Source organism: Crocodylus porosus, unplaced genomic scaffold (genome assembly GCF_001723895.1).
Source record: "Crocodylus porosus isolate Cpor-Errol unplaced genomic scaffold, CroPor_comp1, whole genome shotgun sequence".
In the NCBI taxonomy this organism is placed as follows: Eukaryota; Metazoa; Chordata; order Crocodylia; family Crocodylidae; genus Crocodylus; species Crocodylus porosus.
The window spans coordinates 22,604,579-22,620,992 of NW_017728911.1; the positions used below are offsets into that span (position 1 = coordinate 22,604,579).

The 16,414-nt window shown below is 41.4% G+C and overlaps 1 protein-coding gene across 2 annotated transcripts in view; it reads right to left on the minus strand.

Moving 5' to 3' along the window:
• FBN1 (fibrillin 1) overlaps positions 1 to 16,414 on the minus strand; it is a 204,211-nt gene that overhangs the window by 108,818 nt on the left and 78,979 nt on the right. For both annotated transcript variants that reach the window (XM_019533627.1, XM_019533626.1), the window contains 5 exons: positions 10,622 to 10,828; positions 9,167 to 9,307; positions 8,479 to 8,598; positions 3,925 to 4,050; positions 1,100 to 1,222 (listed from right to left, as the gene is read on the minus strand). In XM_019533627.1, coding sequence (XP_019389172.1) covers positions 1,100 to 1,222; positions 3,925 to 4,050; positions 8,479 to 8,598; positions 9,167 to 9,307; positions 10,622 to 10,828 — 717 coding nt within the window. The remainder of the gene's footprint in view (positions 1 to 1,099; positions 1,223 to 3,924; positions 4,051 to 8,478; positions 8,599 to 9,166; positions 9,308 to 10,621; positions 10,829 to 16,414) is intronic.

Here is a 16,414-nt window from a genome sequence, read left to right on the forward strand (position 1 = left end):
CACTCACCTCAAATTTTAAACACAATTTATTTTTTTGTGATGCTGACACTTAAATGGAAAGTATTGTTACTGATCTTCGGTGAAAAAAACACTGAAGTGTGACCCAATGAGCTATTTTTTAAACTTAACCTAGTGTAAACAAACCACTATTGTTGTCTTGCTCCCCAGGGTTAAATGATTTGTAAATTTTTAAAAAGAAAAACTGTAAGTAACTTGGCTCAGCATTTGTTTATTTCTTACTTCAGCTTCTGCTTTGTGCCTATTAAATTTGCTGAAACATGAAGAAACAAAATTTCAAGTTCCTTGAGGGACAGGATGGAAACTATGATGGCATAACTTAGCAAACAGAATGCCACATTGTCTTATGCTGCGGGTGCTGCTAAGATACTTTAGCAAAGGAAAAGGACTAGGCTGTCAGGCTGCTCCCATCTATGTCTTGATTGCACGGATGCTCAGCACTTTTGTGGGTTACGATGTGGGGTAGGAAGCATATAAATGAAAGCAGGAGAATGACTTGAAGATGGCAAAGAGTTAGGATGTTAAAAGTAGCCAAGAAAGGGAATAAGAAGCATATATAGGCAGGGCCATGTAGAGCTATTTAACATAAGATAATAAGATAATCAGCTCAGGTGAAGCACTGCACTAACTCATCCATGCTACTTCTGATACCAAATCTAGTTTGTTCAGAGCTATCACAGATACCCGTAAAGAGCCTTGTGCTGTATCATGTTAAAATATTCAGAGAGGCAAGAAAAGGCACATATGTGGGAGCCAAGCTGCAGATGGCACCATAGGCAAACACCAGGAATTTCACTGGGTCAGGTCTTAGTATTTGCCCATGGAACGTCCCCCACTAGTTGTTTAGGAGTGTTGCTCAACACTGTGGACAGCAGAAGACTGCCTTGAAAAAGGACAATTTTTTCCAGCTGATTATAAAGTGGATTTGAGAGAAATCCTGTTTATCAGCCTGAAGAGTCAATGTCGGGATGGAAAAGCAGATGGAAATTAGAAGAGTAGTATTAAAGCTATTAAAAAGGTGTGACTTACATGCCCTATAAAAACCATAATTTTTTATAAATGCTTATTGTTAAACACTTACCTCTACAATAACGTCCATCAGATGCTAACTGGAAACCAGGTTTACAAATGCATTTAAAGCTGCCATCCTCATTGATACACATTCCATTAAGGCACATGTTCCTTATGCTACATTCATCCATATCTGAAATTGCATACAATGGATACAAATGTTCACACTGAAAAACTAGTAAGAGCTTCCACTAATTGTATCCTCAAAATAATCAATCAAACCAAGCTATTATGTGGTTGTCAACATATAGAAGGACACTTAAAGGTGCCCCACAGAAATTACTGACTTGTAACAACAAATCCTTAACACATCAAGAAATATGTTTAAAAGCACTAAATGGCATAAAAAAAGACATCCAGAATCTGGCAACTCTTGAAACAGTCCCATGGCAAAACCTTTAGGAGAGTGAAGAGGATATGACCAGAGCCAGCCTCCATATAGAATGGTGATATTAATTTGATGTTACCTAGAATACTGCACAGTTGTGAAAGATGAGGGTTATGTAAGAAACGAAAATTTCTCTAACCATTCTTGGAACGTACTATGCAGGTTTCCTGATACAGTTGTCACACCCATACAGGAAAATCCAGGGAGCCTTTCTTCAGACATTACTATTTTGGGTACCAACTCCCATTTAAAATAAAATGATCACTTCTCTATATTTAGATGACAGAGTTGCCTATTAGGGCCCCATGCAGGTAAAGGCGTGATGAGATCTAAAGCACACAATCACACCTCCTGCCATACTGCTCTTCCTATCATGCCATTAATTGAACATGTGGCCAAGGGACCATGTGCCTAGGAACCCCATCAGGGCTGAGTGGAACTCCCAGCTAAGGTGGCCCATGTGCACCCCCCAACCTGGGGGCTCTCAGCTAACAAGGCTCCTAGCCATGGGGAGGCATGTTCCCCCATGGTTGGGAAATTGCAGCAGCTGTGGTCTTCCAGCTGAGGGAGTACCCAGAGCTGGGAGTCAACATCAGCTGGGAGCTCCCAGGGTTGGGGGTGCACACGAGCCCCCATAGCAGGGAGCTCCGATCAGCTGATGGTGCTCCCAGTGAAGAGATCCTCTGGCCACATAACCCTCCAACGTATTTCTCCTTTTTCACACCATTAATTGATTGAACATAAGGCCAGGTGACCACTTAAATTGTGATTAGATTAACTGGTTAATCACACCTTAAGTGTAATGTGTAGATGGGCCTCACAGAACTTGTTGGCTAACCACAGAGTTGCACTGGCATTGTGTATACCCTTTGTGACCAAGTTGCATGGCATGGAAAATTTTTAAAAACTCAGATGTAATGTTACAGGCTTCAGTTCATTGGTTTCTTACATCTTGTTCAAAATGTTCTTGCTCTACCCTCACTGTACTTGAACTGCATGGCCATGAGTAAATGCACAGAACAAGGGACAACAAAGAACTGGGTCCTTGAAATATATCAAAAGCCAGGACTTGACACCAGTTTCATTTGAAGTTATATACAATGCAAGCCAACACTGCACAGACCCAGCACAAAGTCTACCTGCGGTAGTTCAAGAACTCAAAGCAGTGTAGCCAGGTTGGTGTAGTACTGAATGAAGGTTAGTAAATAACCCTGAGAAAGCTACATTATGGTCTCCCACACACATGCACAACTCCCACTGTCTTTAATGAGTGACACGTGTGAGTGCATGCACAATCTCAGGAGTAATATCTGACCTATTACTTTGCAACAGATGCAATAATTTGAGAAGCTGATGAAACGGAAGATGCTCAGAGACATTCTGGCAATACGCCCAATGGAATTAAAAATGTTTTGCCAGATTGCTCTGTAACCAGCACTGGTTCTTACAACTAGCACATGATATTTGATGGGAAAGGAAGAAGTTAGAATGGGGGTAATGATCGATTTCCAGGTATATTTAAATGATATAATTACATAATTTGATGCTTAAATAAGAAGTCCACACTGTTAAACCATACCTAAAAGTGGTAGGAAAATGAGAGTCCTAAAATGTCTGTCTTTACCAAGGATTAATGTAAGTGCTACTAACACATAAAAATCACTGGATAATAATGACATTACAATATATTCAGAATCATGCTATTTTCCTTAACATTACAGCTGGCTTGGACAGAAATTACACTTCTAGACATGGTGTGTTTTCTTTTTACTTACAGGCTAAGTCAGACAAAAATAATTTATGATTTTTAAAAAAAAAAAATCATGCATGTATCCCAACCAGGAATTTTGGCATTAAGTCTTTGAGCTGAATCACTGAGATAATATTCTGCCAAAAATGTTTCTAAGAACAGTGCTTCAAATTCTTTTAACGTATGAATAGATCATTGGGAACTGTCCCAAGGAACTTGGGAAGCATGATAAAGAACATTCTTCATTCTTTTCCTTTGCTAAAAGTCTAGGAGGTAGGAACTCATCAAATACATTTACAATTCTTTAAAAAAAAAACATTTTTAGGGGTCAAACCAAACAAGATTCACATAAATCACACTGCTAGTCACCAGGTAGGATCCTATAAAGCACACTGTTAAACACACAGTAAGATCATGCAGCATGCAACTTGTGCTTTGCTCTGAAATGTCCCATTGCCATCAAAGAAACTACATTTTGCGATAGTGGTATGCAATAATTTGCTTGCTGGACAAGTATTCTACTGCAAATTGGCTGCAAAAGATGGGTTTTTTGCGTGCCCTAATACAGGAAAAGGTATTTAGAAATTTGGTTCCCAGTTCCTTCTCCTCCCACAAAAAAAATCTTTTAATGTTTATTAAAATGAATAACCACTTGAAACTACAATTACCAGTATGGAATAACTTCAGAAACTCTTACCTTCACAGTTTTTCCCATCAGCTGCCACTTGAAAGCCAGCATTACAAACACAGTGAAAGCTGCCATCTGTGTTTATGCACCGTCCATTATTACAGATCCGACCGTTCTGTACACATTCATCAATATCTAAAAGCCAAGCAAAAAAACGCCAAAAATTTCAAGTGTGCTTTTTTTCCCTTCTGTTTTATTTAATCTTTCCTTCCCCCACTCTCTTGACACCATGTACAAACTATTTTTGCCTAAAAAGCCTGTTTTGATTTGCATACCTAAATGTTAGGGAGTCTGAAAGAAATTCCAAATTTGCTGTAGGAACTAAGCCTTAGTTCAGAGACTGTTAGACTATAACCAGGCTCCTTCTGGCTGTCTATACCTGAATTTCTGCAATCCAGTTTTAAAGTTATTAAAAATGAAATATTAAAAGGGGTTTGGCTTTTGATGTTACTTTATGATATAGGAAGATAGTGAAGAATTTTAAGCCTTTCCCACCCAAAGAATATACTTTCTGCTTATTTATAAATGTGAAACATCATATACTCATTTCCCTTTCTCTGCAGGAGACCCCTGGCAAGATCTCTGGAGGACCTGACTAGTGATATCACATAAGGCTGGCAGATCTCCCTCTCCCCCAAATGAAATGAAAAGAGATGCTAAGACAGACTGTCTAGACATTTTTTTAGCTTGCTGCTTCTTCATCAAGGGCTGCATCACCTCCCAGAGATTCTGTCTCACTGGGGATTCTGTACACAAAGATCTTAACCAGTCCAGCCAAATGCCTCCTCTTTCGCTTCATATTTTCTCAACGGCACTGCAAACGCCCTTCTACAGGTGTTCTGCACAGAAGGTACACTGCTGCAGACTGGGGTGGAGCAGAGGACAGGCTGTGTACTCCAGTGCTATGTTTCCTAATAACCATGTGGATAGCCGAGGGTGAAATAATACTGCTTGAAAGAGGATTTTACAACAACAAAGTCTTCCCACTTTCTGCCATCAGTCCTACCCCTTATAGTTCTTGTGGGTGAGTTTGGAAAATCACCCTCAGATAATTGATAGGAGGGTTTTTTGCCATGTGGACCCCTAGCACCCTGGGATGGGCAAGGATTTGTTTTTACTGGACCAATAACATAGTTGGGCGTTAGACAAGCTTTCTAAATATAAGACTTCTTCGTCAAGTAGTAGCATGTAAAATGGCTGCTCATAAAGACCTTCAATTCCCTCTGAATCATGGGGCAGAAAGTTATCAGTGAATTTTTGTTGTTAGTAATCTGTATAAGGAGTTAGCCGACAGAAGCCCCAGTGCGAGCTGCCTTGCACCTGAAAGCGGCTATGCATTTTCCTTAACTTCTGCCATATCCATGCATGGTCCATTGCCTCTCACCCTTTGAAAGGATATGTAACAATGTGAAGACATTAAATAGCCAGGCCTTGACTGACTCCCAAATCTCTTCACTTTCTATGGTTACTGCTCATAGCATCTTACATTTTTAAGGGCTCTTTAACGTGCTCCTTTTCAGTGAATAGGATTCTTTTGTTTTTATTCAATAATAGTGAAGGCATCAGCTTTATTTCTGAGAATCCTTCTTTTGGGCCCAAATCTAAGATTGTACTAAGAATGTACTTAGCCAAACTCCTCCTGGGAATCTGGCTGAATAATTTTTGAGTAATTACCTTGAGAACTGGCCTGGTGTGGTTAGTCAGTTATACAATCATCCGTTGAAGAACATCCCCATGGTACATTAGAACTGAGCATCTCTGAATTGTCTTGCGATTGTTTACGACTCAGTCTTCTAGAAGGGGAGCCATGGGCACCCTCTCTAAATACGTGCCTGCACAAATGTACTTTTATGTATACAGAAGACATGCTTGTGTCCTTATGCAAAGCAGGCACTTGTGTATGCAACTGCCCAGTCTACATGTGTAAATGCCAGTTTTGGAAAGCATACCAGGAGTGTGTACACTTTGGCAGACATACCGCTGCACTCCTTTCTCCAATACCTGGCCCATTTCATGAAGAAATCATCCTGCATGTCTTAACATATATTAATACTACAATTAGCTGGATTACAAAGGCACTGTTAAGTGACCACACTCTAATTCTAATGGCCAACAGTGTTTTTGACAGCCTTGTGTTTGTTTAATGAATCATGGTCAGTCTAATTAAAGGAGCATGACAAATATGACTTATGAATAAATTCGTCACCCTTGAAGTCCCACTTCAACATTGCTTCATTACTGGTCTCCGGAGTACCATGAAGTACAGTTGTTTGGCAGACACTTAGGTCAGATATTCCTATACGTGTGTATCACTGGCTCTAACTGCAAGCCCTGCAGTTCTGCAGACAGCTCTTGTACTGCTGCTGTCTTTTTGATTCAGAAAGGAATAATCATAAAGCATTCCTGGTGGTTTCTTTTTTCTGGCTTTATGGCAATGGGGCATGTGGCATGAGCTCCCCACTTCCTCCAATGCTAGTGCTGCTTGCAGATGTTTTCTCTGGGCTTTGTTTTTTAATTCTTTACTTCCATCTCTGATCCTCCTAATCTCATAGGGGTTTGCAATTTTGCTTTCCTTTGAGTATCCTATAATATTTAACTAAACAGAAAAGCCCCAAATTACTTCTTCTGGAGGCTCATATTTATAAGGGTGTTAACAGGGTGTGAACATCCACTTCTGACTTCATTAAGAGTTACAGTTCATCCATGGCCCATGGCAATAAATTTCTACTTTTGTGGCCACTGTTTCTGGTGTTTATCTTCATATGTTCCACCGGTATTCCTTGTTGTACTAAACAACAAGCAGTAATTTCCAGGCTTCCATCAGGGGCTGGTTTTGGCCTAGCCATGATAATTTTGTGAGACAGGAAGATGGACACTTAATTCTGCTCTCTCATATCAGTGTACAATGTTCACTTTAACAACAATTACTGCTGCCTTTTGTTGTGTCACAATTGCTTGCAGTCACGTTCAAGTTTAATCATTACTGTCATTGCACAAATAAAAAATAAATTCTCTGAGCTTCTACCACCAACTCTGAATACCCTGTATCATTCATGTTTTGTACCACGGACTCTTTTCCTAGATTCATCCCACCTACGGCAAACCTGATGATATCAAGCTTGCAAAGAAGTTAAGAGTGAGAAGCTTTTGTTCCAGTTGCTTTTCAGATCAGAACCAAACTTAAGTAAATCTACTTGTGTCCCCTTATAATCACTTGATACCCTTACTAGAGGCATCCCATCAGCTTGCCGAAAAACTGGTTTACAGGATGCTTGTGAAAACGAATTTGATTAAGCAGACTTTTATCCTAGGTACTACATTTCAAATTTATATAGAAAACTTCCATTTCTGGCAAGGATGTTTCAGCAGGGATGTTCCAAGTTATTCATGGAAGAATTGAGATTTCAAACTTTCCTGTTTTTATTTTATGTTTGATGGGTTTTTTGTTTGTATTTTTGTTTACTTTTGCCATTACTCCAGTCAACTTCACCCACCAAAGGAATCCTCTTCCCTAAACAGAACGTGAAATCTGATGAAGTAAATCTGTCTTCAGACATTCAGATTCACCCTGTTTTGTCTGGAGGCTTTTCCCTCTATTAGTAGTATATGGAGCAGGCCAAGGCTCTCTCATAATAAGTGACTAATTATCTCTTAAGTACAAGGGAACAGATCTATTCTCAAAGTAAAATTCATAATTCAGTGCAGTCCAGATATTGTAGAATTAAGGGATTGTGAAAATGGATTGTCATCCTCTTTAGAACAACGTTTTACACATCAGATGACTGTTGTTATGTCCTCCCTTAGACTTTTAACTATTTCCAAATATGGAAAAAGATTGTTATAAAGAGGGAGGATGATCCAATGGGGAAAGGAGAGAGGAAAATGTCTGAATTTGCAACAAAGAGGATTTAGATTGTTGCTCTCAGTTTTTGTTATACACAGGAAATGAAGAACTGCCTGCTAGTAATGAAAAATGCAAGTTACACTTCAGAGACAGGATACACTGTAGAGTGAACATGAATCCTGTTTTTATGGGGACAGTCATTTTAAAACACCTGCCCCAGGAGTCCTGTCAGTTTCTTCAAATGAACATTTTTATCCCATTTTCAGAAAGCTTCCAGCCAGAGCAGTAGGTAAGGTTTTTGAAAATGGGACAAAAGCATTCGTTTGAAGAATCCAATGAGACCCCTGGACCAGGGTCTTGCCTCCACCCGGTCCTCCATTCCCACCTGCCAACACCATCACCAGCACATTTTTTTGAGACTGGAGCTGCAGTGTGCTGAAGAGTGGGGGGGCATTTTAAGATCCCATTCTAAGATTCAAGAAATATGATCACCTTACTGTGATGCCAGGTAGCTTCTGCCCAAATTTGCACGTTCTTCTTTACATTTCCTCACTTGCATGACTGTTGGTATTTTGTTTTACCAACTCAATGTTTAAGTAGCTCTGAATTAGTTTGCTTTGAAACTGTTTTTACTCAAGAATTTTTTTTAATTCAAGAACTGTTTTGTATTCCTGGTGTGCACATAGTCATACATCTCTCTATACAATACTGTATTTTACCTCGGCACTCTGTCCTAGTTGGTGTACTCTGATATCCAACACGACACTGGCATATATACGATCCTTGGGTATTTACACAGTCTCCACTAATACAAGGATTCTTCTCACATTCATCAACATCTGTAAAATAAAGACAGTATATTTTTAGTAAGCCATTGGCTGGCAGATATTTATGCATGAAGAGTTATTTTATTAGTTTATTTTACATGTGCAAAACATGTTTTTTTTTAATAAGATGTATTATGCAATACTCAGAAATTAGAAACATTCTTCCTCATCAGTGTAACTCTATGTTATGTGGAATTTCATATTTGAAAAGTTCTATACCAATATTGGAGATTAAGTCAGACAGTATTTTCTTAATAAATGAGCAGAGAGAGGTACTTAAATCATGTTAATCTGAAGTCAAATGGATAGTAGGCTAGAGACACACATTATAGACTAACTGAATCAGCAAGATAGAGATGCACCTTGTAGGCTAAATGATCAGAGATCCAGAGATTTGGTTAATCTACAAGGCTCTACCCTGGTTCTTAATAATATTACTTTTTATAGCCATTTTAAACAAAAACCCTATTTCTGATTTTTTGTAGGAAATAAATGGGGATCATTACCTCACATGGGGAGAAAACAAGACAAAACAAATCTATCACTGTCTGACTTACAGAGTACAAGGAAAACCACATACCAATGCATTCCCCTCTAACATCTAGTTGGAATCCCTTATTGCATTCACAGCGGTAGCTCCCAGGAGTTGGAATGCAACGCCCATTAAGGCAGAGATGTCGGTATAGCTGGCAGTAGTCAGTGAAATTAACTGGCAAGATCACTGAAAAGAAAGAATTAAAAAATCAGATTAGTAGTTTATCATCCTAATTTTCTTTAATGTACAAGTTGTACAGCATTTTGCATTCAAAGCCAACACCTACCTTACATCACTGCATATGGTATAGAATAATTTTTGTAACACTAAGCGTAAGAAAACATTGCCTGGTCTCTGACTGAGGATAGCTGGTAGAGGCTGTCTTTTCATGGTAACAGATGTAATTCTGATTTCCATTCCTCCACGACAATACATTAATAGCTAAAATCTACCAAACCCATGGAGATACATAAAGAAGAAAACAGGCATATGATATGGTATATATGGTAAGGGCCATTACTAAAAGGCTGGCATAAGCCAACGGCTACCGCATAGTAAAACAATACTTCACATAGAATGTCTCCGCTTTCATAAGTAGAAATTGGACAGATACTTAGCCCAGACAGTTGTGGTAACTATGTTTTCAGTTGACAAGTGTCTACTGCAAGCTGTGCTGGCACTCTGCAACCTAGCTCAGGTAAGGTACAGAACAGGGTACACAAAGACCCTCTAACAAGTCTGAGCTTGTCCCTTGCTTCAAGGCAACCGTTCTTTTCAAGGAACACTTCACCCTGGCTCAGGTTGCCCTGGCCAATGCACTGGCATAGCTGTCTGCCCCTGCCCCATCTAGCTAAGCAGGAGCGGAAGCCACCACCAGGCAGAAGTTGCTCTTTCCCATGAAAGGTTTCCAAAATGAGTAACAGGCACAGGCAAGGAAGGGAACTCCTTGTACTCAGTGCTCCCATGTGCAAATATGCATCACAACTCACAACTGAGCCATAAAATAATAGTGACACTCCTCACTCACCCCTGCCATAAATAGGATTTAGGACTGTATTCTAACTGAGCAGGGATAATGTTATAGATCAGTAGGTCCCAAACTGACCAATTGCTCATCACTAATTTAAAATGATACAACCTTAAGTACCATCAGCAAATTTTTCAGTTCAACCTTAAGTACCACCAGCAAATTTCTGTCATATGAAGTAATTATAATAAATCTGTTAATACATACCACTGACAGGCTGTCTGCGTACCATTGGTGGTACACGTACCACAGTTTGGGAACCGCTGTTGTAGATGACATACAATTGCCACAAGGGGTTTGGTCACAGAAAAAGATGCCATGGCTACCCAAAAAAACCCAGTGTATTTTGTAACTGGGTAAGGTAAGGTCAAGACACTGGCAGTATTGCTGAGCAAACAGCTCCTGAGAATTTAGAGCTTTAAAGTGATACCTGCAGCCTGGTGCAGAAAAAAGCTAACATATTTAACTCTTACCATGTGGAGGTGGAGCCCGGGAGGGAAAAGCAATGTCTGGGCGTGGTAAAATAGGCTGTAGTACACCAGGAAGGACAGGAGGATAAACAGCAGGAGGAACAGGACCAGGAGGGATTACAATAGGAATGGTACCATCAGGATGGGAGGGAGGAAGGTCAGGTCTCCTAGGCACAAGTCCAGTTACTGTGCATAACTTGCGAAACTCCTCTGAAACATGAAAACAAAAGCACCAGCATTTTAGAATGATAAAGCCATTTTGTTGCACACCACATTTCTTTTTAACCCACTGCTTCATGCTGAAAGAGTAAATACCACCCAGCCTCTTCAGAAAGGGAGGCTAAGGGAATGTATTTCGTGACAAAGGACTTCATTCTGCAAATCAACCTCCTAGTCCAAGGCAGAATTTAGTAGATTCAATGACAGAACAGCTACGAAGATAATATGACACTGAAAACCTCCATTTAAAAACCAGGAGGGGGTAGTAGGGAGCCAATCAGGATCTGCTTACTGAGCACTCTTATGAAAAACACTTGCTGAACAAAAGGAGCTTTGCCTGAGTAAGGATTTTTTCTCGTCACCTATACTAAAAAGAAACTAACTGGAGCAGGTAAAATGGAGGACTTCTAGGTTGGGTGAAGGAACACAGAACTTAATGTATTAAACAGTAATTAAAACAACTTGCATTGTTTAATTTAGAGGAGGGAAAGAAGGTCGAGAAGGGACTTTATATAAATATATTCAAGATATGAATATCAGGGTGGGAGAAGAATTATTTAAGTTAAAGAACAATATTAGCATGAGATCAATGGCTACAAACTGACAGTAGTATAACTGAGGGGGAGCAACTGGGACACCAGCTCAGGAAGCTGCCTTTATAGGGGTGGCTAAAGAGCAGCTATTTTCACAGTGTCGGCTGACTGCACTGCCACAAATCAGCATGGGAGCAGCTGGTACTGCCTCCAGCGCGGAGCTGCGCTGCTATGCCTCTGCAAAGCGGTTATGAACAAATTAGAAGTTATTAAAGGAGCGAAGTTTTGAAATATTCTTTCAGACAAAGAACTCTAGATCCTTTAGCTAGCCCAAGTGAACCTAAAGCCTACATAACTTCAGTGATTCACATGACTCCTACCATGACTGGCTCTTCAACTTTCCACCTGTGGCTCTTCAGAAAAAATGGTATTTCTAAGTGCTTATCCTAGATACAGCTTTCCTGCAAGTTCTTGCATTTTTCCATGTTGACTGAACAACCGTTAACTAACATATTATCTCTTTTTTTTTGAATGGGCGCATGGTTGATAGAGTTCACCAAAGATCATACGTGGTACTGTGACTACTGGGTTAACATTGATAGTTCCTGAGCCAGTCCAGGGTAAGTGTCACCTGAGGCTATAAACAGATGTTATCCTTAACTGGGTGACAGACATTGCCCGCTGTCCTGATTTAGGGTCCAACTGCACAATAATCCACCTGGGGAATCCCATGCCTGAGAGTTCCCCTATTTGCACCTGACCAGTCTTGGGGATGAATTTCCAGGGCATACAGGACTAGGCTCCTGAAGCTTGGGTGGCTGGAACGCACACAGCTCTGGGCTGCCTGCACTCTCCCACCGTAAAGCAAACAGACACAATACAAGAGGTATACATTTTTGCAACCTAGTGTCATGGCCACAATTTTGGATATTTGTGGTGCAGCAAAGGGCATGGAAATCATTTTATGGTGAGATAAAGGTGACAACTGTTTCCAGCCTCATGACATAAATGACCAAATTTTGTAATCAGCAAAGAGATTTTGCAGGACATTTCTATATACAATATACTAATATAACTGATTATCACAATTAAAGGCCACTTTTTCAATCCAATAAATCCTGGCCACAAAACATGTGGGTATGAGTGTGTATATGCACACATATGTAGATATACATACACATATGTGCATGGCAGGAATCATGATTGTGGAATTGTGAATTATATCCCATTATTTCTTATTGCCAGTGAAGGAGGAGCCTTGGATTGTGATCACACACCTTCATGGCATGGGGCACCCCCAAAGCCCTGTTAGCTGGTGGGGCTCTCAAGCTCAGGGATGCACATGCCCCCCCACCAGCTAATGGCCTCATAGGAAGCAGCTACAAAGTTACCACACAATTTTGTGGAATAACTTTGTAGCTTCTTCCTCTTTTTTTCCAAGTCATTGTATGAAGGTGTGGCCACACACACACACGTGTGCATGTAAAATTTGCACATATGTCAAGCAAGGAAGTATTGTTTCATTCAATTGACTTTCAACTTACAAATTTGAAATTGAATTGTGTTACTGAAAATTGAAAACTGAAATGATAAGGTTTTGCTTCAAACTTACAAATGTGAAAGCTTGGGACACAAATGAAGGGATATAATGAAAAAATACGATATTAAGAGATAGCCTTCCTTCCACAGAAGGTTTTGCAAATTATTTTCAGTAACTGCAAATTACAACCAAATATGAAGGATATTGTTAGGTCAATTAAGGTGAATGATTTGGCCCTAGTAGCCTCGTCTCTGCTCTATTATATATACACATAGCACTATTATTTATCAGAGAAGAGGTGTAAAATATAAAATTAAGATTTTATTTTTCTGTCAGAGAAGGACATCTACATTGCAGCCTCTCCCCACTTCCTTACCTAAATATTCAAATCAGCAACTGTAGTCCAAATCTTTAAAAAATACCAAAGTTAAAGTACCCATTATAAAGAATCTGTCTTTGTGAGTTAATCTTTGAAGTTTTTTTGTACTGGATACTATTTTTGCAAAGAATCACTGTTTAGAGAAACCTATTTCTGTGAAAAAAACCTAAGATAGAAAAACTGCATAAATCATCACACCAATTTCTGAGAGGAAATACTGTATTTTCAAGATCTGGTGTTGTAACTCAAGAGAGTAAAATGTAACCCACGTCTGGTCCAACCTCTATTCATCAAAACAATTCATAGTCCCATGTGTTAGCCATCTACCAATGGTGTCAGTGGACATTCAGGAAGTGTTTCAGTGAAAACTGGACACACTAGGCTAGACACTTGGAATACCAGGTTTAAATTATAGTTTTAATGGTGAATCTTGGCCTTCCATATAAGCATTATTCCTGCGTTATGCAATAAAATATGGTGCACGCTTTTTTATTACAGCTATAACCTCTGCCTATAATTTCCAGCAATAAACAGCCTATTTTATAGTAACATCTGTGCGAGGGTCTGCTGCCCACATGGAAAAAGGGGCTGCCCAAAGACGTCATGCAACCAATGATACACTTTGTAACACAATAAATTTCCAATTTAAACTTGCAGAGCCCTGGTCATTTACACCACTTACAGCCGTAAAATCCCTAAGGTAGGCACACTTTTTGGACATGTTTAAGAATCATCAAGGAACTAATAATAATAGTTACAATAAGGCTTTGCCTAAACATAAGGCCGCTCATCAGTGGATTCCAAAGCACTTTTAGAAAGGCAAGAGAAATTTATAACTCAAGATGGAGAAAATAAGGCACATGTTCAAGGAAGCATGCTCTGGAGGAGCTAGCACAGGTCTGAGTCTCAGGAAATCCTGAGGTCAGCCTCAGTCTCAAACTGTGGCATTAAAAAAATCCCTTTTCTGCATCAGTTTCCTTAGCTGTTAAATGGAAATAGGTTGCCAAAAAAGAACAGAGTGGTTGTCACAGGGTCACGCAGGTGCCCTGTTCCTAGGAAGGAATAAGGGCAGCTGCCCATCACAAGGGCAGCTCAGGTGATGGTTGCTGGGGCAACCATGCTGGTCAGGTGACCAGAAGGGGGCAGGGCCGGGCCTTTATAAACAGCCCAGGCTGGAGCCTAGTTAGCAGTTCCCGTCTGGCAGCCTGAGGTGCAGGAGCTCTGCAGCAGAGCAGACGGCGCGGCGCGGCACGAGCACAAGCACACAAGGGGCTGCACCATGGTAAGGGTGGAGAGAACCCTGACTGGGAGGCCACTGCTAGAGAGTCAAGTGAGCTTCGATCCCATGTTATAGCCAGGAGGCTTGTTGTTGTGTTACAGCCGTTTGGCTTATGGTTCTGTTTTGTTACTGTTACACTGGAGGACTGGGTGAGGCTATAAGGGGATGGAGGCGGCCTCATTTAGGAGCGCCCCAGTAGAGTGGGGGTGCTCCCAGCGCCAGAGTGTGATGCTACATTACGGGGTGTACTACCCCAACCCTGGGGAGGGGCACAGTGCCAGTAAGGGCACCATAGTTGGGATATAAGACCCCAGCCCTGAGAAGGGCAAAGAGGATTTTGGGGCCAGGCATGGCTGAGGCCACCTGAGCCCCACTAGCAAGGAGCACCAGTGAGAAGCCCGCAGGGGCTCGTGTTAGGCTCCAAGGGGAGAGCCACATGAAGAGAAGCCCAGGGTGGGTGCTGCTAGAGAGACGAGCCCGGAGAGGGCAAGTCTGTGATTACAGAGAGCCCAGAGAGGGCAGAGAGAAGCCCCAGGAGTGGGTGCGTACTTGAGGGAAGCCCCACAAGAGGGCGGGTACAGAGAGAAGCTCCGGTGAGGGCAAGTATTGAGCAAAGCCTCAGGAGGGGGCGTATACTATTGATAGAAACCCCAGGAGGGGTGCGGACTGGAAAGGATCCCAGAGGGGCTCCACAGTGGTGGGGACTCCAAAGGGTCAAAGGGGCCAGGTAAGGCTCAGGCCGCCTGAGCCCAGCTGGGAAGAGTACTGTCAGTAAGTCCGCGAGGGCTAACAGATAGAGGGGCGCCAGTTGTGTGACAAGCCCAGGGGCGCCGGGCAGGGCGCAGAAAAGAAAAGGACCTGATAACGTCCGGAAGAGCTGCGAGGCTTGGGGCGTGCTAAAGGGGAAGTAGGAGGCACGCATAGCCCATAAGGCTGTGGTGCACCGAGTCACCCCATACAGAACGGGGGATAGTTTCAGCATAACACCGTGTACAAGGGAATCAAAGGCAGCCTCCCTTCTAGAACCATATACCAACAAGACATGGCGGGCGAGATAAGAGGGTGCTGGATCGCCTAATTGACATGGTAGGGGGCGCTAGAGGGATCACGGCCACCCCTAGGCCCCACTCCGTGACAGTGGTTTAAAAGTAAGACTCCCCACAGCTTCTTCCTGGCTTGGAAACAGCTATGCTACACTGCTCTCCTCTGTTGGTTGGTGCAGTGAAAAATCCTCTCCTGTTTAAACTGGTTTGGTCACTGGGAACAGTAATTATCTCAATACAATTCTTAACACTATCTTCCATAATGCTTTGGACATATCAATTCTATATAAATAGCAAGTATTGTGATTGTTGTTGCTATTGTAACAGTGACAGAGCCAAAAACAGAATACAGGTCTTCTGGCCTTAGTGCTCTAAAGACCATGCTAACTCGTTCTTTTGGTAAAACCACAAGAATAATAAACATTCCCATATAGTACTGTGTACTCAGATTCCCATCCCCCACCCCCGGTTTATATTGCAATGGAGAAAGATGCCATCCTGATTCCTTTCCAACCTCTTAACTTTTTACCCAGTTTGAGCTCCCTTCCCACAATCTTCCTTGAGACTCTTGCTCTCTTTCTTTCTTCCAATTACCCAGTAGCACTTCTGCTCACCTTTCCTCTTAAATGCCCTCCACAATATCCCCTTTCTGTTCCTTCTTACCTGGTTCCACAACCCACTTTCAACCATTCATAAGCCCTGCCTGGCTGGGCCCTGTGCAGTTCTGAATTCAAACGTCCTGTTCTTTGAGGCTCTCAGTGCACTGTGAAGCAAATAATCTCAGAGCGCATTTCAGTGACAGT